This window comes from Osmerus eperlanus, chromosome 5 (genome assembly GCF_963692335.1).
Source record: "Osmerus eperlanus chromosome 5, fOsmEpe2.1, whole genome shotgun sequence".
NCBI lineage: Eukaryota > Metazoa > Chordata > Actinopteri > Osmeriformes > Osmeridae > Osmerus > Osmerus eperlanus.
Genome location: NC_085022.1, coordinates 20,394,831 through 20,416,273, shown reverse-complemented (window position 1 = coordinate 20,416,273; position 21,443 = coordinate 20,394,831). Strand labels below are relative to the sequence as shown.

General features: G+C 48.6%; 4 protein-coding genes across 5 annotated transcripts in view; 2 read left to right on the top strand and 2 right to left on the bottom strand.

Annotated features, from left to right (window-relative positions):
• Positions 1-38: 38 nt before the first annotated feature.
• On the bottom strand, positions 39-14,012 carry pik3c2g (phosphatidylinositol-4-phosphate 3-kinase catalytic subunit type 2 gamma). Of its 2 annotated transcripts, XM_062462514.1 has the most exons (33): positions 13,770-14,012; positions 12,806-13,317; positions 12,617-12,696; positions 12,323-12,480; positions 11,967-12,081; positions 11,627-11,738; positions 11,109-11,179; positions 10,677-10,740; positions 10,331-10,456; positions 10,174-10,204; positions 9,760-9,946; positions 9,109-9,231; positions 8,792-8,920; positions 8,137-8,251; positions 7,851-7,984; positions 7,559-7,747; positions 7,228-7,321; positions 6,979-7,073; positions 6,518-6,698; positions 6,283-6,390; positions 6,107-6,199; positions 5,805-5,934; positions 5,518-5,654; positions 4,891-5,060; positions 4,602-4,758; positions 4,338-4,447; positions 4,022-4,193; positions 2,985-3,103; positions 2,793-2,889; positions 2,584-2,650; positions 2,253-2,332; positions 2,050-2,175; positions 39-1,409 (listed from the first exon to the last, which is right to left on the bottom strand). In XM_062462514.1, exons 2-33 carry the CDS (start codon positions 13,265-13,267, stop codon positions 1,257-1,259), a joined length of 4,185 nt encoding a protein of 1,394 aa, XP_062318498.1. In that variant the 5' UTR covers positions 13,268-13,317; positions 13,770-14,012; the 3' UTR covers positions 39-1,256. The 2 variants fall into 2 exon arrangements, with proteins under 2 accessions (XP_062318498.1, XP_062318499.1); XM_062462515.1 differs by lacking the exons at positions 11,109-11,179; positions 12,617-12,696; positions 12,806-13,317; positions 13,770-14,012 and having other exon boundaries at positions 12,323-12,462.
• A 928-nt stretch (positions 14,013-14,940) lies between these two features.
• On the top strand, positions 14,941-15,825 carry LOC134020579 (sperm acrosome membrane-associated protein 4-like). The gene has a single exon (XM_062460737.1). The coding sequence runs from the start codon at positions 15,245-15,247 to the stop codon at positions 15,602-15,604; it is 360 nt and encodes a 119-aa protein (XP_062316721.1). The 5' UTR covers positions 14,941-15,244; the 3' UTR covers positions 15,605-15,825.
• A 628-nt stretch (positions 15,826-16,453) lies between these two features.
• On the top strand, positions 16,454-17,148 carry bncr (bouncer). Its single transcript, XM_062460736.1, has one exon. The coding sequence runs from the start codon at positions 16,514-16,516 to the stop codon at positions 16,922-16,924; it is 411 nt and encodes a 136-aa protein (XP_062316720.1). The 5' UTR covers positions 16,454-16,513; the 3' UTR covers positions 16,925-17,148.
• A 111-nt stretch (positions 17,149-17,259) lies between these two features.
• The window catches only part of reln (reelin), a 29,168-nt gene continuing 24,984 nt past the window's right edge, over positions 17,260-21,443 (bottom strand). The window contains 1 exon segment of the mRNA XM_062460836.1: positions 17,260-18,592. Coding sequence (XP_062316820.1) covers positions 18,496-18,592 — 97 coding nt within the window. The 3' untranslated portion in view covers positions 17,260-18,495.

The following is a 21,443-nucleotide window of genomic DNA, read 5'->3' as shown; positions in this document are numbered from 1 at the left end:
AAAAAAAATAATAATAAATAATAAAAAAAAAACACGTTTTATCTTCAGAAAATATATTTTACATATTTCTTTTTACTACAATATATTTCCTGTGTGATGGAAGAGGAAGGCCTCAGGCTTACTTCAGCACAGTCTCAAGACAGGACAATATTAGCACCACCTGCTCAGTGATAAGCCATAAACAAGTTCAGACAGGTCTCTTTATAAAACAAAACAAGGTAGTTATTGATTGGATTGGCATACAAGAAGCATATTATTTTATAGGAATTCTAGAACCATGAAAACCACAACCTTTTATGACATTTAAAAAAGCAGCAGCCACAAGGGTTTAAGACCTCCTTCAAATGCTCAGAGGTAAAATAAATAGCATTTCAGAGGTGTATACATTATTGAACCAGATACAGTACACTACCATCTCATTTGAATCTGAGACTTCATGAAGGTTTAGAGACAAGTTTCAGAAGCCTGCTTGGAGCCCTCCCATTAGGATTACATGAAGATACCTGGGTTTAGGTAAATGATGGAAGGCTAGAAGGCCAGGCTTGAGAGATGGGTCTTGTGGTAGAAGATTTTGGGGGGTGAGAAGTTAAAAGAAGCCTTGGGGCTCGAGAAGGCCTTGAGGTGACATCAAGCTTCCAGGCAGATCCCTTCCCTCCCTCGCCTGACGGCCTCCTACCCCCTCTGCCCTCAGGACAGACAGGTGAGTCGAGTGTGTTTCCTCTGCATGGCATCTATGACACCTTTACATTCCGAGGGACAGGGATGTTTGACACACTATAGCAGAACACAGCTGGCATTTTACTATACCATAGCATACTCAAATTCTACAACAAAGTATAAGAAACAAATACAGTTCATTATTAAAAACAATAAATTTATGTTTTTCCTTAATTAAAGGCCGTTTTAATTGTATATTAATCTCCAAACTAAATTTAAATTTTTTTTTCTTCATTTGGGAGAAATGAAAGTCTTCTTCAAAAGAGTCTTTCCCTAGTCTAGATCAATGATGTAACAGTTCATGTGCATCCCAGTACTGGAGTGTGAAGACACGCAGTCATATCCAGTTAGCTGTGCATACTGGTCCTATATATCCATTGTGCACAGCAAAGACATTAGTACGTACAATGCACTCTGTATTTAAAACAGCACAGACCTGCAGTCAAGTGCAGAAGGTCCATTCTTCTCAGCCCCAAAGTGGAATTTTCAGGATAGCGTCGCCCTCTAGTGGAGGAGTTTCTCCAGTGCAGCCCCAGGTGTCAGTTGGGACAGTTTCCCAAGGGGAACCACTCCTCTTTGTCCATCATCCTTTCCTCCAGTTGGATGTTGGCCGCGACCACAAACCTCTTCTTGCTCTTCACAGTGACCTCCAAGACACGGTTATACAGCGAGAGCACGTGGCTGTACTCCACCTGGGAGGAAGACATTTACATCACATTTGTTTAATTTAGCAGGACGCTTTTATCTAAAGCGCTTTACAAATGGCGCACATTGAAAGTAAAAGCAGCTCAGAGCGTCGTCCTACCGTATTTCATGGTTCAGAGTCAAGGAACGGTCTGTATTTAGAGATGTTTTACACAGAACACACACATCCTGACTACTACCACCTAACCCAAAAGAATAGGCCGGCCCTCAGGCCAGTCTGTAGACATCAGGCTGTTCACATGCACCATCTTGGCTCCATGTCTCCAGAACATTCCAGCAAGTGGAGACTCACATTTCCCTCGACTTTGTTCCAGGGTGTCAACAGCTTTACGAGCTGAACGGACGCACCAGTAAACGTCAGTAAAGGTAAAGTGCAGTTTCTTAGGTCAAAGTCCACAGAGTTGAGAAGACCTGGCTTTCTCCACCCTCAGACACTGTGGGTTCTATTTTCTGCATCGCTGCAACTAGGGCTGTTTCAATGTCCTCGTAAGGTTTATGACTTGACATGTGGACAGTGTTAACTCAACACAATGTTTTTTTTTTTGTATTTGTATCGTTTTAATAATTAGAAATTATATTTAAAATATTGGTTTAATTATATTATATTAGGTAACCAAGTCTTCCTACCAGTTCATTGAAAGTAGGGTTGTCGTTGTTGCGGGCCACCTTGGTCTTCCTCTTGGAGCGGTTGTGGGGGTCGGGCCTCAGGAACGTGACCACGTAAGCATCCGGACACGAGCCGTTGGCTAGCCTCTGAACACAACGCACAACAGGACGGTGAAACGAGCGCGAGAGCGAGAGAGAGAGAGCGAGAGAGAGTGCAAACTCACAATGTTCTTCAGGTGTTTGATCAGAACGGAGAGTTTGAGGTCTCTGTAGGACATGAACAGCTGGATCTGAGGCCTGGAGTCTGTCAGAGCGGTGTTGAGAGTTAACCACTGACATCAGTTACAGCACTGTGTGATCTCTACAGAGCACTTTGCTACCCAAACACTTTTTGAACTCTACATAAAAGAGAATGGAAAATATCTTTCTCGAGAAGATATCGACCTCTGTGACGGATTATTTTTTTCTCTGAGAGGAAACCTACCATGTTTTTTTTGCATGCATGCGAGAGTGTGTGTGTGTGTGTGTAGCAGGTCACACTGAGCAGAACGTTACCTTTCAGTGAGACAGCTGGAGGCACTATCTTAGGGCCATCCAGGAACAAGCTGCACACAAACTCATTCTGTAAGGTGCCACAATACGTGCTGTCAGGCGCTATCGCTCCACAAGAACAACACACAAAGAATAAAACACACCTGCTGCTGTAGTGTGATGGGAAGGTTAGGGACTTGATGGATGGATATATTATATAAAAACAGACTCACTCCTTTGCAAGGCCCCTCAAATAGCTCCTTTAGGTACTTGTTGAGCAGATTCATTTTCCTGGCCGGAGTAAAGGACATCTTATACCAGCTGGGGAACCTGCCCAGACGGCGCAGCAGAGAATCACAGGAGGTTCACTGAGGGTCACTGAGTATTGGAAGGCTGTGTCTATGGGGTGCATGTGCAGAACTCACTGAGGGAGGGTGGACTCGATGAAGTGTTTCTGAAGCTGTTTGTGGAGGAGTTCAAACTGGCCAAACGTCTTCTCACTGAACAGATAGCCGTCCTCGATGGTCACCTTCAGCTCGTACAACTGAAACCAAAGTGTTGTTGAAGACTCACAACCTTTGCATTCAATTACAGATCGATCAACTGGAAACTTTGTGTGACCGTCTTAAATATTTAATCAAATGAGAGTTCAGGTAAGGAAATCAATCAATTGAAATAAAATGAATTCAGCCCTAGATCTTTAGACTTTCTGTGTGTATGGAAAGTTTCTGTGATCTTTTATTCCAGATTAGAGAAACATCACATGTTGGATTTATAGGCAGAGCAGCGGTGTCCTCCAGCATGCTAGACCCCAACCTCAGAGTGTGTGTGTGAGTGTGTGTGTGAGAGTGTTTTGCCTCAGAACAGCACGCAGCCTATCTAGCAGATGGACGATTTACGCTGACAACAGGACGCGTGTTGTGATCAAAGAGAGGCATGATGGAGACAAGCAGCCCCGCCCTCTTCTGACATGGCTCCAGGGGAGAGGGCACTCCTCACAGCAAAGCATCCCGAGTCTCCCGTCTGTCCTCCCAGCCAATCAGAGCACAGCTGGGCCACACTCTGCCAGCCTAGAGCCATCACTGTCATGTCTGGATAACAGGTCTGCCTTCTCTTGTGAGAGGTGACTCTATTGGCTGAAGGCTTCTATGAGCAGGCCACTTTTGTGAGTGTTTAGGGTTAGTGTTATTACATTTACATTTAGTCATTTAGCAGACGCTCTTATCCAGAGCGACTTACAGTAAGTACAGGGACATTCCCCCGAGGCAAGTAGGGTAAAGTGCCTTGCCCAAGGACACAACGTCATTTGACATGGCCGGGAATCGAACTGGCAACCTTCAGATTACTAGCCCGACTCCCTCACCGCTCAGCCATCTGACGGGAGCTGAGCCATCCTCCTTTATTATAAGGAGGACGGCTGAGGACAGAACTGTGGAGAAGAGGTCAGCGAATCGTGACTCACCACCTCTCGGCCCTTGACGCTGTGCTTCTGGATGATCACTTCCTGGATGTTAGTGTTGGAGGCGGAGCCTTGCGCGTGCGGCGATGGCTTTTTGCCCCCGGGCAGTTGGACCATGTTGTGAATCAGAAAGTTGAGTTTGACCGGGAGACTGCCCATGCTCTGTTTGATCTTCCTGGTTAGGGGACACATGGCCAAGTTAGATCAGGTTGCAGGTTCAAATCCACCCCCTACATTGCTTTGAATGAAAGCATCCGCTAACTGAATCAATTATTATGATATTATTATCATGATGATGCAGGGTGTGTGCGTTCAGTACTTGGTAAAGTAAGAAGTAGCTTCCAAGTCAGAGTCTTGCGGTCGTAAGTTATTCAGAACGTATTTCAGGTCCACAATATCATTCATCTCCGGCATGCCTGCGCCCAGCATCTGAGCACACAAACAAACAGCACACGTAAAGAGAAAGTGGGAAGATCAGCGTCCGGCACAGCGTTACGGTCCGTGTCGTGGGTCAGGGCGGGCGCTGTGTCGTGGTCAGCGCAGGCGCTGTGTCGTGGTCAGCGCAGGCGCTGTGTCGACTCACCAGCTGCAGCAGGCTGAGCACCAGGGCGGAGCGCCGTCTGATGCCGTTGTACGCCTCGCAGCACAGCTCCACAAAGCGGTGGAACCGCTGGGGCTTCTGCCCCCCGCCGGTGATGAAGTGCTGCATCTCCGATGTGAAGATGAAAGGAGTTCGGTCCCTACCATCACACAAAGGGGGGGGGGGGGGGGGGGGGGGAGATTTTGCACATTTACCACACGGTCCCTTGATAACAACATTTCTCTTGCTGTAAGAACTTTAGCTGGTGTTTCCCAGGGCAACGGCAACTCGCCTTTTGATGTTGCCGAACATCTGAGCGTTCCCCATGATCTTGCCAAAGTCGATGTGGAACATGTGGCCGCTGTGCTTGATCATGATGTTGTCGTTGTGGCGGTCACAGATGCCCAGGATGAAGGTGGCCACGCACCAGCCTGCACACGAGTGGAGGAAGTTCATCACCGCCTGCAGAGAGACGGCACAGTTATACAGGGCTATGACCTACACACTTGGTACAGTAGGGCGCTATGACCTACACACTTGGTACAGTAGGGCGCTATGACCTACACACTTGGTACAGTAGGGCGCTATGACCTACACACTTGGTACAGTAGGGCCCTATGACCTACACACTTGGTACAGTAGGGCCCTATGACCTACACACTTGGTACAGTAGGGCCCTATGACCTACACACTTGGTACAGTAGGGCGCTATGACCTACACACTTGGTACAGTAGGGCGCTATGACCTACACACTTGGTACAGTAGGGCCCTATGACCTACACACTTGGTACAGTAGGGCGCTATGACTTACAGACTACATCTGGCTTTATGACTTCGGCAATATGGAATAAAATCTGCCACGGAAAATGCAGAACTTCCGAATGAATCAAAAATGACTGAATGCGTGTTCAGACGGACCTCCTCGTAGTCCTCCTCAGTCTTGTTCCACATGTGGAACCACTTCTCCAGGGTGTCCTCTCTCAGAGCCCCGCTCAGACCCCACTCCTGCTGGATCTTCCCCAGGGTCACCGCCTCCGGCACCACCTCCACCAGCCCTGGAACACACACATTCACCACCAAAATTCATACACAAGCGCACAATCACTCAGTTTTTACAGAAGCTTCAAGTTCAACTGTATAGAATATCCTTCTGTCCTGTATAGAGTATAGGAGTATAGAACTTGCTACATAGTGCTCAGACTGACCCTGGTCTCTGCCTGTGGACAGGCATCTATAGGTGACCATCCTCATGTCCAGCCCAGCCTGCAGCCACACCCGGTCCATCACACGCACTATCTGAAGCACCAGCATGTCCTGACGCAGGTTATCCCCTGTCTGGACACACACACACACACACACACACAGTGTACAGCACATGCAACTGTGTTTCCGTAGCTGCATGTAGACAATTTCCTGGACACAGACAAACACATGAATGTAGTGTAGACATGCACGTGCGCACACACACACACACACACACACACACACCTGGAACCGTCAGAGTTACCTTGCAGATCACACTGATGTTCTTCCCCAGAGGGTCCGTGTTGATGAAGGAGATCCCGAGAGGAGCGGCGTTGGAGTTGAAGAACTTACATTCCTGGGACAGAGAACACGCAACAACATCACAGTTGTCCTCCAAAGCCCATCTCTGGAAATGTTGTCCTACAGGAATCATCTTACATCCACCTCCACCCCTTTCACCAGGACCGCAGGGGCCAGCGGCAGGCGACACGTGACGCTGTTACGGAAAAACTCGTTGATCTTCCACCTCTCTCTCTTCAGAAGGTCCTGAGAATGAGTGTGAGAAGAGAGTTCAACCCAGAGCACACACACACACACACAGAGCTTCCAACCACACACACACACCCTGAGCCTGACTCATCTTCAACATGGCGGCTGTGTGTGTGTGACTCGCCTTCCTGCGGGCCTTCTCTGCGATGCGGACGCGCTCCGCCACCTGTGAGAGCAGCGTGACCAGACGCTGCTCCAGATCCAGCTCCTGCCTCAGCGCCCATCCACAGCTGTGCCTGAGAGCGGCCTGCACCTTGCTGAACCAGCTCTGGTAGTGGGCATCGTCCTGGGCGTCCAGCAACAACCTGACACACACACACACACACACACACATTCACAGTTAAAGTGAGTTAGATAAGCCAGTGGTATTATCTTGTTTCTTCCAGACCTTACATTTACATTTAGTCATTTAGCAGTCGCTCTTGTCCAGAGCGACTTACAGTAAGTACAGGGACATTCCCCCCGAGGCAAGTAGGGTGAAGTGCCTTGCCCAAGGACACAACGTCATTTGGCACGTCCAGGAATCGAACCGGCAACCTTCTGATTAATAGCCGAACTACCTAACCGCTCAGCCATCTGACTCACCAGTAAAACTGTTGAGCAATCCTCAGGCTCCTCAGAGAGCGTTCCAGCAGCAGCATGACCAGAGGCCCGTCCAGATCCCACTCCCCCTTCACCGCCTGGCGATGGAGAGTGTGTGTGTGTGTGTGTGTGTGTACGCGTGTGGGGGGGGAGGAGAACAGACGAGAGGTTGAGAATGTGATAGATTGAGCCGTGTGTGTGTAGTCAACTAAGCTATCTTACAAATGCCGGTGTGTGTGTGTGTCTCCTCACCTGGACGAGCTGAGGCAGGTAGTCCTCCAGCTCTCCATCAGAGGTCTTCTCAAAGAACTTCACCGCTGAGCTGCGCACCTTCTGGTCTGGGAAACTACACACAGGAGGACACTTGCTACTCTGGAGCTAATAGCATCTTTGGAACGTGGCAACACACAATTACAGTAAACAGACTATCGTACAATTTACTCCCAATAACATACAGTCAATTACATATTGGGTGTACTGTATACTCCCAACAACACACCCGATTGTAATGACATTCGTTAAAGTGACAAACATCTCATTACATGAGCTGTCGAGTCACGTCCGAGCTGTTTGTGGAGCTAACCTGTCTGTGAGAAGGAAGAGAGCTTCCTCAGGGTTCTGTAGGGGCCAGTGATCCACAACGGTGTAGATTTCTGTCAGGTCTTTGGGCTGCCAGCTGGGGGCGCCACTCAAAACCAGGTGAAGGAAGGTGCTCCTGTTGTCGCAGCTGTGCCTTTTGCTCCAGAGGAAGGCTTTCTCGTTCTCGGAAAGACTACAAAACCGGAACCCTCAACATCACAAGATCTCACCCGGGGATATACTGGATGGTGGAATTTGAATGGCAGGACTGCAGTCCTGCCGGTCTGTGAACTCACAAGCAGATGCAGTGTTTCTGAGAGACCTCAGAGATCTTCCTGCTCAGTTCTTCACATGGCAGAATGGTGGTGGGAGAGTCTGGGAGGGAAACCGGTCTCTTATAATTCCATTCATTTCTCTCCGGGAACTCCAGCTATAAACAAAAACAACAGAAGCAAAAACAAAATGAGTTCCAGGAAACTGAAAATAGGAAGTTTTTACTAAAACAAACCACAAATAGGGAACTGTGGATGAAACTGCTGTTCCTTGTGTGGCCAGGAGAGGGCAGCATTCTGCAAGACTCGCCTGCAGTATGACCCCAGTGGGCTGCCTGTGGCCGTCCGACAGGGCGGGGCAGGGAGGGTCGCTCAGCTCCAGAAGCATAGACATACTCAGCAGCACAGTTCCACTGACCAGAGTTCTAGAACACACACACAGTTCTAGAACACTCAGACATCCACTACACTGCCAATGAACCCACTCTCTCATCAGTGAATCAATGAATATCATTAGACAGTGTGCCAACTTGATATACTAACCTAGGAGGTGAACATGGTGGAAATGTCTACCGTATTTTTACGGAAAATAAACCGCGGCTTGTGCTCCGATTTTACAGTTTTCTTGTGCGTCGAAGCGGCTTATTGTCCGGTTTTAGAACAAAAAGTGACTGTCAAGATCTCTACAGACTGTGCAGCTAAATTAATTCTCAAAACACTTGAACGAGGGCTTATTACTTGAAAGAGGAATGCTTCATAATGAAAGTCAAAGCTTATATTCCAGTGCGGCTTATACTGCGATTTACAAACTCAAAGTCCTCATTCTGGGGGGGGTGCAGCTTATACACTATGTGGCTTATTTTCCGTAAAATACGGTATCTGTGGTTCGTGTGTGTACGTGTACGTGTGTGTGTGTACGTGTGTGTGTGTGTGTACGTGTGTGTACGTGTGTGTGGAAAGCCAACCTGTGGCTGTACAGAGGCTGGACGGCCCACAGTAACAGCTCAGGGTTTTTTCCATGCTTGGACGCCAAGAGATGAAACGTCAACATGGACTCATAGGGCAGCTGGGAAATCTGCATGGGGAAAACCATCCTGAAAACACACACATGCAGGCATATACACCAGATAGCTCAATTAACAACTGATTCAAACTAATAAAAGGTAGTAAGACTGCCTCATTGAGATTAAGGACTTTTCATTCAGCGTTATAGAAGGAGGGAGACTGAGGAGGATTTTCAGAATGGTCCATATAACCCTCCTAGGTATGGCAATGCCCTTACATGCGGTTGAATTGGATCTTGTTGCCAAGCGACAAGGCGGTGCTGATGTTTTCTGAGATTCCTTTGTCACAGATCCTCTTCCCCCCGACCGTCAGCTCGCAGGACACAGAGAAGTAATCAAAACTAGGGGATGACAGGGGAGACATCACACCACCTAACAACACCTCCTGTGTTCATGTTCTGATTGTTTTGTCATCATACAAATACACCACATATCCCCTGTAGAATCCATGATAGAATGTGCCATTTGGGGGGTATCTTGAGAATACATTCTCCTGTTTTCTGTGGCTTTCCTATTGTGTGTATTTCTGCGTTCAGTGTTTGTATGTGTTTACATTTGGACTTACTTTTGTATACAGCACTTGCACCTGTGTATGTCCCTGTAGTGTCTGTCTCTATGCTGTCTGACTGTGTCGGTATGACTGTCTCTATGCTGTCTGACTGTCGGTTCTGACTGTCTCTATGCTGTCTGACTGTGTGGGTCCGACTGTGGGTCCGACTGTGGGTCCGACTGTGGGTCCGAATGCCTGTCCGAATGCCTGTCCGAATGCCTGTCCGAATGCCTGTCCGAATGCCTGTCCGAATGCCTGTCCGAATGCCTGTCCGAATGCCTGTCCGAATGCCTGTCCGAATGCCTGTCCGTCAACCAACCTGTGGATCCAGTTGGGCTGCAGCTTGTAAAGAGCGGCCATGTTGATCTGCAGGATGTCAGCATTGTGCTCGACGTTCTGCACAGGCAGGATCTGGCGGTGGACATCCTGGACCTGGAAGTCTGAGTGGAAGTTCTCAAAGAAGACTTGAAGCAGCTTCCCCAGAGCCAGGTGGAGCGCGACGGAGGCTGGGACAGGAAGTCTACAGTTTAGTCAATGGCTGAGCGATGGCCGCTAAGATGTGAGAATGTGACACCAGACATGCATTGTGTTAGACGTGGGTATGTGACTGAGGTTGTGGCACATTGTTAACAGATGCTGTCATCCATCATGAATCTTTCCAAAAACTATTTTGAGAGGAATGTTCCCCCCACCCCCCCCCCCACCCTTCCAAGATGACTCACACCGAACTCACCAGTTTCACATTCAGTCATTTCCTCAAAGCTCTGGAAGAAAAAAACAGAAAACGTGTCTATGCGTTTGACTGGAACACGACGGCCGTACGAGTACAGATCATACCTGCGGTGCACGGCATCATAGTCCCAGGTATGTAGGAATGAGGTGTTAGTTACCAGAGCCATGGGCTTGATCCGGCTGAGCCTTCCTATGGCCTCCTCCACCTCCACAGCGGAGATGCCACACAGCAGGTTGATGATGGTGCGGACCTCGTCTACCAGCATGCTGATGTTGGTTCCACTCTAGAGGCAGGGTCATCACCACTGGTTAGAGCTTCGTCAAAGTCCCTCAGGTCTCGCCAGTAAGGTCTTAACTAATGAATCAATCAGCCATAGCTCATTTTATAGAGCAACTCAAACCAAAGTGCTGTACAGTCCCAAAATAAACAACAACAAAAAAACTAAAGACAAACTAAAAACAATGGTGGTAGGATTGAGTAGGAGCATTGGGAGCAATATGAACCTTGTTCTTCAGCATCAGGTTCACCTCCCTGGTGTAGCAGTTCAGTTTCTCCTGAAGGCTTAACCTGGCGAAGCGAGAGAGAAGGAGGAAGAGGGCAGAAGGAGGGGGGTGGAGAGAGAGAGAGGGCAAGAGAGAAAACAGAGGAAGGTTGAAGGGTAAATACACACGTAACACAGTAAACACAAGCTCTACACTATGGCCTTCCAAGTGTGTCCTATCAACAAAGACACCTGTGCCTACAGGCAGTAGAGGTGACACAGTCTGGGAAGGAAACCAACGCTGTAGAACAGTTTTCCCACAAATTGGCAAGTCAGTCTGGGACAGCCTAGGCAGCAGTTAGAAAGCTGAGGTGAGACACCACTGACCTGACAGGCATGCTGACAGTGAACATCTCTGCTATGAGACAGGCAGAGAAGCACTGCCCACTATTACCTGGACGTGTTGAAGACACAAGCAGAGCCCAGCAGATGGTACAGGTGACATTGGGCACTGTCATCCCTAGCCTTAGATATGGAAAACATGAACTAGATTTAGCAGTGAGGTTAACAGCAGTGAGGTTAACAACAGAGTATAAACAAACAGCCTAGCAACAAAACACATCAAAAAGTCCAAGCAACCAATCAATACATCGAATTGCTAAAGATAAGGTTGTTCAGTGTCGCGTTTATGACTTTGTCTCCGGGAACGCAGCAGGCAGGTTCACTTCCCCCCTATTTCCTTTGAAATGCCACGAATGACGTCACAGCACACAGAGCAAAGTCAACAGGGCGGTGGAGGTTTTAATGGCAACACCAGCCCTGATAAGACGCTGAGGAAACAGCCTGGCTGGAGGCCAAGGAGGACGTCTGACTAAACTCTTCTGGCCTGCTCTGTAAATGATCCACCAATTATTATTATTATTTATTTATTTTCACGGTGGGAAGAAAAGACAGCCCCCCGGGCAGACTCACGTCTCTGGCCAGAAGGTGCTCCAGGGTGTTCTCGTGGAGCAGGCGGAGTGAGACCTCCGACCCAGACTTGCAGTAGGCCAGGAAGCTCTCGTGAGCGCCCAGGAGCTCCTCACTAGCAGAGGGACAGGAGAGGTGGCAGAGGAACAGTCACACACCATGTGGAGGAAACACCCAGAAAGGGGTTGCCGTGACACACACACGCACGAGCGCACACACACGATAGGATTGTAGTTTCCATGAGTTGGGAACAGCCGGTCCCAAAACGAGCTCAAGGTTACAGTGCGTGTTGGGTGTGGGTTCTGAGGGTGAGATGAGGGTAGAGGCGGTACTGCAGACTCACTTGTGGAGGTACTCCTCAGAGTCACAGAGCTTGAGGACGTACTGCCCACTGCTGCTGGTGGAAGTGTCCATGAGCAAGAAGATCTCATCGATCAGGTTCTGCACCGTACGGTTCACTAGGGGTGAGGTCACAGTCAGAGGGCAGTCAGAGGTCACAGTCAGGGGGCAGGTCAAACCTGGCCCTGTTTTAAGGCCACCGTGTCTGTTTAAACACACTTCTCTTTTACAAGCTATCACAAGTGCGAAAAACAAAACTCTCACTCTGCGTGGTAGCAGATTAAAGGTTGCGTTTGTGTCTGCCTGCATTTGCAGGCGTGCTTGTGTGTGTGTGTGTGTGTGTGTGTGTGAGAGACTTACATGTGGTACAGAAGGGTATCTGGTGTGCGGCCCAGGAGGTAGCCACGCTGACCGTCACCTGGGCCTTCTGGAGCAGGGAGGGGTGGATGGATAACACACGGCCCCACACCAGGCCCGCGTTTGACCAGCTGTCTGAGTGCGGATACCTGGACATCAACCTGACACGAGACACAGCAGGATTTCATGTCTAAATGAAAGTATACAATCACTGGATGTACTTTAAAATGTGCTGCCTGTACGAGCAGACTTGGATCATAATAAAAGTTGTTATTGTGTGGCGCTAGGTTTTCTTACTTGGATGTTGACGTGCAGAGCGAGGCCAGCTGTTCGGTGCTGCCTTGTGGCGTGTCGATGAGTTTGATGCTCCAGACGTCCTGACGAATGAAACAACACAAACAAACTGAGACAGTAAAACTGTGATGAACATCCCCGGTAATGAACAAAGGCCTCGTGTGTGTGAGCCGAGCCAGGAGTGATCCTCACATGGTCCACGGCTGTGTTGGAGCGGTTCAGTCTGGCGGAGGGCATCGTCAGGTTACAGGAGAATCTCTTCTGGGCATTGCTCAGAAGAGGCTTTCTCCTGGGGGGCACTGCAGGGGGTAGAGGGGGCCAGGCAGGGTCTAGAGGAACCACTGGGGCAAGTCTGGCTGATGGCCCCGTGCTATACTTTCTGACTTGGTTGCTGGGGTCAGGGTCAGCCCTGTTGAAGCCTTGGCTAGACCCATGGTCATTTCCACTAGCCCCGTGAGCCAAGAGAGAGCTAGGGGGTTGACTTAGATCCATACTTGAAAGTGAGCTGTACAGATCCAGTTCTTCATCCTCGTTAAATACATGATACAGACCAAGTTCACTTAGTATATCCTCCTGGAAGTGATCTGTAAGGGATGTGGGGAAATCCCTGGCCTCTCCGTGGAGGGGATCGGAATCCCCGTGATTGGGATCCATCTTGAATCAAAGCATATGACTGCTCCGATACGCTAAGTTATCTTCAAGTCCTGGAAATGTTTCAATGAAGAACACGTGTCATTACATTTCTAATGCAGTCATCTCTAGGTTGCCATGCAAGCGTTGATGTTTGTTTTCCACAAACAAAACAAAAACACGATCCAGAGTTTACATGATCAAAAATCCCTCCGGTTTGTGTCATTAATCATTAACAGCTTTTCAAAAGTCAACAGGAAATTTGCCTACTGTTTCAAACGTGCACGTCCAAAAGATGTGCAGTGTGTTGTACAACTACTCTTGAGACGGACCACTCTTACATGTTTTCCCTAATCACATCAACGAAAGACCTCAACTTCAGCCTGTAGCGGTCATTCTTTAGTTTCCTCTAAATATGAAATGTACATATAAGAGAAACAAAAAGGTGTGTGCGTACGTTTACTTTCATTATACATACAGTAGTACTTTCAAACAACTACTGATTCGTACTGTACAAGGGTCTTACCGTGAAAGCTGTCATGGTCCCGGTCAGTAAAACGAATGCTAGAATAGCTAGAACAGAATCGCACGCGTCCACCTGAGGGCAGAGAAATTCGGGAAGTTACAAATATTGTATGCTTCAGGTAACCCATTAACAAACGCCCATGACGCTTGCGTAGACACACGCACACATCAGCCTTGTGTGTGTTGTTCTATTTTCGTATTTTTTTTTTCAATGCTTTTTATAATTAAAAAAAACGAAATATCGATGTCTATTTCTCCGTTTGTTTGTGCGCTGGGATTAACCAACCCGTTTTTTTTTTACTTAAACGCTAATGATGAGATCATAAAATTGTTGTTGCCATTTTCTTCCGTAAAAAAGAGATGTGAAACCAGTTCCACACAAACCCATTCTAGAACATGCTCCAGCTCCGTCCTTTCTTAGGAATGTCATTGAGCAGGTTGAATGCTGTCATCAGAAGTGTAATACTGTCATCAGAAGTCATCAGAAGCACAGGGTGGGGGTGCATCTGAGGGCACAACACCGGTTTTCCCGGGATTGTTCACCTTTTTGAACGATTTTTTTACAAATTATTCTTCCCGGGACACGAATTGTCCCGGTTTTTTGTGAATTCGTTTTTCAATTTGAATTTCATAGTTTTAAATAAAACGTAATTTCCTTATACTGCTATTCTATTTTCTTCCTGATTATGTTCAAACATCATGGGGGGTGCGATTGAAAAGAGCAAACATTAACTCAGGTTGTTCATTGTGACCAAAAGAACACAGAAAATAACACACATGATGGCAGGACAGACCCTTTGCATGTTAGGGGAGGGGGTACATATCATATCAGGTGAAAAAACGGCCTGATATGTGTATCCCCTCTGTAATTCATATGGAAGACAGCAAATAATATCTAAGTGATTTAAACAGATTTGTATTCAGGAGTTTGTAGTTTACAAATATGTATACCCACCATATGTATACCCACCAATACCCAGAAAGTCAAATTTTCACCATGTGAAGGGTTTATGTAGGCCGCCAAACATCTTCAAATCAATGTTTCCGAGTAATCCTTTTCCAAGATCACACCGCGAGCCTCACACACCTGCTTCCTCTTAACAATCAGTTGTTCTGCTGATAGCTAATAAGAAGCAAACAATCCTTTTACCATCAAACATGGCTGATTGAAAACATCATGGAGTCTCAGGGAAAACAAAGGTGAAAAACTTTAGTTCTCAACTTTACTTTAAACGTCTCAATGGCATGTCAGTGCAACTGTTGTTTTCAGTCGAGCCACAGGTCTTACGGGAATTCATATAAGCGGAATCTTAAAATTTTAAATTGGGTGGATGAGTATTGTACACATGATCATGTATACGATGACATGCCAGTTGTGGTACATTGAATTCCAGCGTGTGTGTCAGTGTTCCCTCTGCCCAGTCCCTCTCCCCGTTTAACCTCCTACAGTGTGTCCTGCTGGCGTCCCTGTTCTTCATGCCAGGCATGGCCAGGAACATGCTGCTGTGTAACTTTAGCGCCCTCCAGTTTAAAGACAAAGCCTTTCTCAACGTAACCACAGAGTGTCTCCCGCACCAGAGCTGTTCCACCAGCAGGGGGCTCCGTGGATCAGAGCACATGGTGTCTGCCCAGGGCTGCGTCGCCTCGACGCGCTGCGGAACCTTCCAGCTCGTCTCGTACCGCGGGGTGACCTACAATGCCAGCTACACCTGCTGCTGTAGGGAGCGCTGCAACCAGCCCCCCAGCCCAGACACCCAACTGAGAAGGCTTCTGGGGTTGACCAGGGAGCCCACACCCAGCCCCCTGGACGCCTGTCCCACACCAGCTACCTTGTAGAGCCACACAGGGTGTGTTTGCTGGGCAAGACGAGAGGAAAAACGAAGCGTCAGTCTACAATACTTGAAACTGTCAGACTGGGCCACAGTTCAACCAAGTGTATTCACATGTTACTTAGTTATAATATGTGTACACAAACAAATTAGTAGATTCTACTGGGATTTAGGAGTGTTTACTTGTATGTGATTTATCACTAGAGAGGGACAGTGGGTTAGCCACTCTCCTGGGATTCTCAGTGTGGCATTAAATAAAGGATCATTTATAATGAATGTCTGTCTCTGCAGCAGGTGTGCAGGGAGAGGGTGTGGTCTCTGCAGGTGTAGATTTACATTTAGTCATTTAGCAGATGCTCTTTTTCAGAGCGACTAACAGTAAGTACGGGACATTCCCCCCCCCAAGGCAAGTAGGGTGAAGTGCCTTGCCCATGGACACAACGTCATTCGGCACGGCCGAGAATCGAACCGGCAACCTTCTGATTAGTAGCCCGATTCCCTAACCGCTCAGCCACCTGACTGAGCGGTTAGGGGACATCTGATATTTTGAAGGTGTCGAACAGGAAGCATGGGTGGAACTAGTAGAGAACGACAGAAGCTGTTGAGTTTATTGTCCCTGTGATCAAACGTTTTTGAATGGGCAGGTGAGATCTCGCACATCACAAATATCCTCGACTGTTGGCATCACTAATCCCAGGATGCTGCATCGCTAATTGCCTGATCTTCTGTATTGACAACATAAGACTGTAGTTAATTGGCATGACTGCCATTATCATTGCAAGCTTGTCGTCTCCCTCCAAGCCCCATAATTGCATTAGTTAATTGACACTGATTCAAAACACCTGTGCAATGTGTTTGCAATGACCATATCAGACCTGAAACCTCAACTCAGGGTTAGCATACTAACCACCTCCAGATGCCCACCTCCTCCTCCACCTCCTCCCCCAGGCCAGAGGGGTACTGGGCGGGGTGTGTGTTCCTGTTCCTCTGCCTGATGATGCCCGCCGTGCCTGGTGCCAACCTGCTGTGCTTCTACAGCTACATCACTCCCAGGAACAGAAGCGTGGAGCTCATCCTGTCGGAGTGTCCTCCGACCAAGCTGTGCTTCACCGCTGACGGGCGTTACGGCAACTACAGCGCGCTCATCGCCCGGGGCTGCATGTGGAAAGCGGACTGCAGCAAGGTCCACCCCCTGGTGCTTCGAGGAACCAGGTTCACCATGCAGTACGCCTGCTGTGATTATAACTACTGTAACTCCGGCCCTCGTGTTACGGCCTATTCCTTCCCCCTCATACTTACCCTGCTGCTGGTCAGCGCACAAACCTGAACTCCTGATATAGTTAATCTGCTACAGGACAGAACGATGTTACCCTTTTTATGTTGGAGATGGACAGAATATTGTATGAACAGCTTCATCCTGTGACACCCAGTCTTGCCAAACTGAGGTGAATCCTAACAAGAATGTCTCCCGAACAATACAACAATTATTGGATTGCTTATTAGAACGATTGTTTTGATTATTAAATAAATTAACTTTTATAAATCGGATAACTATTCATATTACATTTCACCATTATTCTTGTTTGCTTTCAGTACTTCCGTCTCTCTCACACTCTCTCACACACACACACACACACACACACACACAGAGCAGCGGCAATGGAGATTTGGACAGTTGTTTATTTCCCTTTAATAAGGCTGCTGGGTCTCCCCATAGTGGATATACATATATATACAGGAGATTGCTATACTGAAGTTACACTGAGGGGAGAGGGTCCATATTACACAGACTTCAAAAAACAACACTGATAGAGCCTAATCTCCAGGTATCAGAAATCAGCAGGGAGAGAGAGAGAAGAGTAGAGAGGTTAGGGGGGTAACAGCACGAGAGAAGGGGGAGGGAGGAGAGAGAGAGGGGGGGATGGTGCAGTCACAGAGCCTGACTCGACTGCCTAATAACTTAACACTAGAAAATAACATACAGATTTCACGCACAGTGCATCTTAAATAGGTTACGTGGAGAACCATTTACCATAAATATCTGTATTTCGGGAACCAACATATATAAAAATAATAAAAAAAATTAAAAAAAATCATTGTTCAGTCTTTAGATTTTTTCTTCTTTTTTTCTATTTTTTCCTTCCTTCCTTCGGATCCTTTGTTCCTTTCTTCCTTCTTGTTGCAGAGGGTTTTCACCCGTATCCATCCCGGATTAATGAGAAAAGTAAACCCGACCCAGAAAACCATATGAATTAGTATAAAACCAACGAACGGAACAGCACAGTCAACTCATCACAAAAAGAACCCACAGACACACAGAACAGCAAGAACACAGTACTCTTTTAGCATCTTCATCATCATCCTCATCCTCCTCGTCATCCTCGTCTTCCTCTTAGGGTACTGGTGGGGTCAGGGAGGTCCTCCCTGGGCGGCCCAGCGGGGTCTTGACGGGGTCAGCAGTGATTTCTCTGAACTTCACAGTGTGGTAGGAATAGTGTGGTGGTGGTGGTGGTGGGATTTAGGGGAGGGGGGTGACCAGGGAATAGCCAGGGGGGGGGGGGCTTGCAACTGGAACAGGGATCATCAGAAGCACAGCAACAATTAGAAAACAATTAAGAAAACCCAGAACATGTTCGTGGAAAGTAAACAAAATGGCCGCCACGTTGCTCGTTGTCTTCTTCCTTCCTGTCACCCACGGGGTTGGGAAGGCCTTGATTGGCTGCAGGGTATACTGACTGGGCGGCCCGTGTTTTCTGGCAGAGGAATAGGGGGTGGGGCTTGGGAAGGGTCTAAGGCTGACTGGAATAATCGGCTGGTCGGCGGGACTTGAGAGGCATGTCATCAGGGGGCGGGACAGGATGTGGCGGTGGGTCGATTGGCAGATCGAATGGCGAACGGTTAGGCACGCTGTCGCAGTGCCCGCCTCTTCCTGCTGTAGTAGTGGCGCAGGCCGGTCTGTCTGGCAAAGTTCATCATGTAGTTTTGTTTACGGGTGCTACAGGGACACAAAAACAAGTGAGAGAGGAGACAGAGAAAGAAGGTGCCCATTAGTGACTGAGAAGATCACACTAACAGAGTTCACACACACACATGCACACACACTCCCAGATCTTGCACACTGTCTAAGACCCATGCTGGCATTTTCAGTCAGGCTTTCGTCTCCGAACACTCAACCAAACGAGCTAGACTTGTCGGGGCAGAATGAGTAGGATTCTACAGAGCAGGATGGCTCTACGTGTGGCTCACTCGACAGCAGCGCTAGGACACGAGGACAGGACAAGGACACAAGGACACGAGGACACTGAACACAGAGAGGACAGACGCCGTTCTACAGACAGAGAAGGGTAACGAGCGGAACTATGACCACTGATCTACGACAACTGTTTGAGGCCAGGGTTGGAGTAACAGCCAGCAACTGGGAGGGAGGGAGGAGGGGGGGGGGGGTCGGAGTAAAAGAAAAAAGGAAGAAAGAAAACCGAGCCATAAAAGTGCAGGGTTGTGAGGGTAAGGGGGTGTGGGGGGAGGAGAGAGAGGGGGGGGGAGACATTGAACTAAAAAGGAGAAACAGAGAATAGCTGTGAAGATCGCTCTTGCTTAGCCTGTCATTGCCTCTTCCATCCAGCAGGGCGGTGCCAGTGAGCCGGGAGTGCAGCCAGGGCAGGCAGGGGCCTCTGCAAAGCGGGGGTGGGGGGGGGGGGGGTGGGGGGGTGTAATGGAAGGAGATGTGGGAGGTTCTGTGGGCTCCCCAAGTGAGATGTTGTCCTTGCTTCCAGTGGCAGTTCCCCAGTCAGACGCTAGGGGGCGCTATGGAGAGGACGCAGGATGGACCATGGAACCAGGCAGCCATGGGGCTGGCGGTAGGAATGTCGGCGTGAAGGGTGATTCACAAAGCCATGCAGGGGGTCTACTGGATGGTAGGGTGGGGGTGTTGGAGGGTGAGCCGTGGGGCTTCCTGCGGTGTGAAGTCTGGGACACACACAGCCCTGGGGGAGTGACCATGCTGGACTGTTGGTCTGAGTGAATGGGAGCGGTCAGATGTATGTGTTCAAATGTGTTGGAAAGAAGTGTTGGACCCCCCTCAAACTGAACAGTTTTATAGGGACATTTGGGTTTGAATGGGAGAGGGTTCTCTTTAGATATCAGAAAACTGAAAAGTGGGCCACTTGTCTAATGAAACACGGAAACTGCAGAGGAATGATAACAAGAGCACAGCAAACATATAGTGATGGGTTACATCACACATATATATACACACCAACACCATACCACTGAAAGCGTAAATACTGTATACAGATCGATATCAAAATATCAGTATATGTATTATATAACACTATATATTTTTGGCATATTGAGTACTAAATAAACATAAATTCAATTCACGGATAACGTATACATTTGGGTATATTTGTGAACTATACGTAAGCTGCCCCAGCTTGGGTTCATGTGGCAATACAATCCACGACCCTTTATCTTCAAGGTGGAAGGAGGTCAGAAGAAGCTGAGTCTCTGCTGGGTCCTAAAGAGAACCCCTCCCCCACCCCGCCTGGACCCTGAGATTGAGGTAGCCTGCGTGTCTGAGAGGTGGGGGTGGAGGGATTAAGGTGTGTAGATGATGACTTGAGATGGGAGCAGGAAAGGGTGGGAGGTTGGGGGGGGGGGGGGTAGTGAGGAGCGGGGTCACAGAAAGGAGGGGGGGGGGGCTGCATTCGAGAATAGGCGGAGAACTTACCTGACGCTACAGCCATGCCACAGGGAGCAGAATACAGAAGAGAGCAGAGGTTAGAGCGCGAGAGGGGGGGGGCAGGAGGAGGGGGCAGCTGGCTCGCAGAAAGGTCTGGGGGGGCAGGAACCCCGGCCTGGGGAGGCGGGGGGCCCAGAGGAGGAGGGAGCAGGCGGGGGGAGGAAGAGAGGCAGAAAGAGTCAGAGTCGCAGGAAGAGTTCAGAGTCCCAGAAAGAGAGAGAGACAGAGGGAGAAGAGGAAGAAAAAGACAGAGAGAGGGATGGAGAGAAAGAGGGATGGAGAGAAAGAGGGATGGCAAAAAGAGTGTGATAAGGATGGAGAGAGAGAGAGAGACAATTACAGATGGAGAGAGTAAGAGAAATAGAGAGACAATCCGTGGCCCGACAGATACAGAGAGAGAGACAGAGAGAGAGACAGAGAGAGAGACAGAGAGAGAGACAGCGCGAGAGAGGAGGAAACCGCATTTTTGGAAGGAAGGAGGGATGAGGAGGAAGAGGAGGGTGGATGCCGAGGGCAGGACATCACACAGAGGGAGAGCACAGGCGCAGGCAGACAGGTTAGTGTGGGCGGAGCGAGGGAGGAGGGGCGTGTGATGAGGAAGAACAGGTCGTCGGAGGGTGAAGAGAGGTGAGCAGAGAGACAGAAATCAAAGAGAACGGTGTGAGGATCGTGGTTGACTCTTGTTCAGCAGACAATCTGTTGAAAACCGAGGGAGTGAGAGAGAGGGTGAGGGGGACAGGACAAGGCCACACTACACCAGGGATGGCTCGGGTTAGAGCGGGGTGTGTGTGTGTGTGTGTGTGACTGCAAACAGACTGTATACAGTATCTAGTGTACATCAAGCCCACGCCAGGGTTACATTGCATGACCGTTGTATGAAGCATTGCGTGTTAGGAGACGATTACAACAGCTTATAACATGTTACGTTATGTCATTGTCCCTGTACCTTTAGCAACATGCACAACGTACTAGAAATGTCCTCTACCATAGCCATGGAAAGATAATAGAGCAGACTTGATGTCAGTGTGTGGAATGCTTGATGCTAGCTCTACAGCCTCACAATGTCTCCCTCCACTAGCACTGAGGCCTGGTACACTATCCAGCC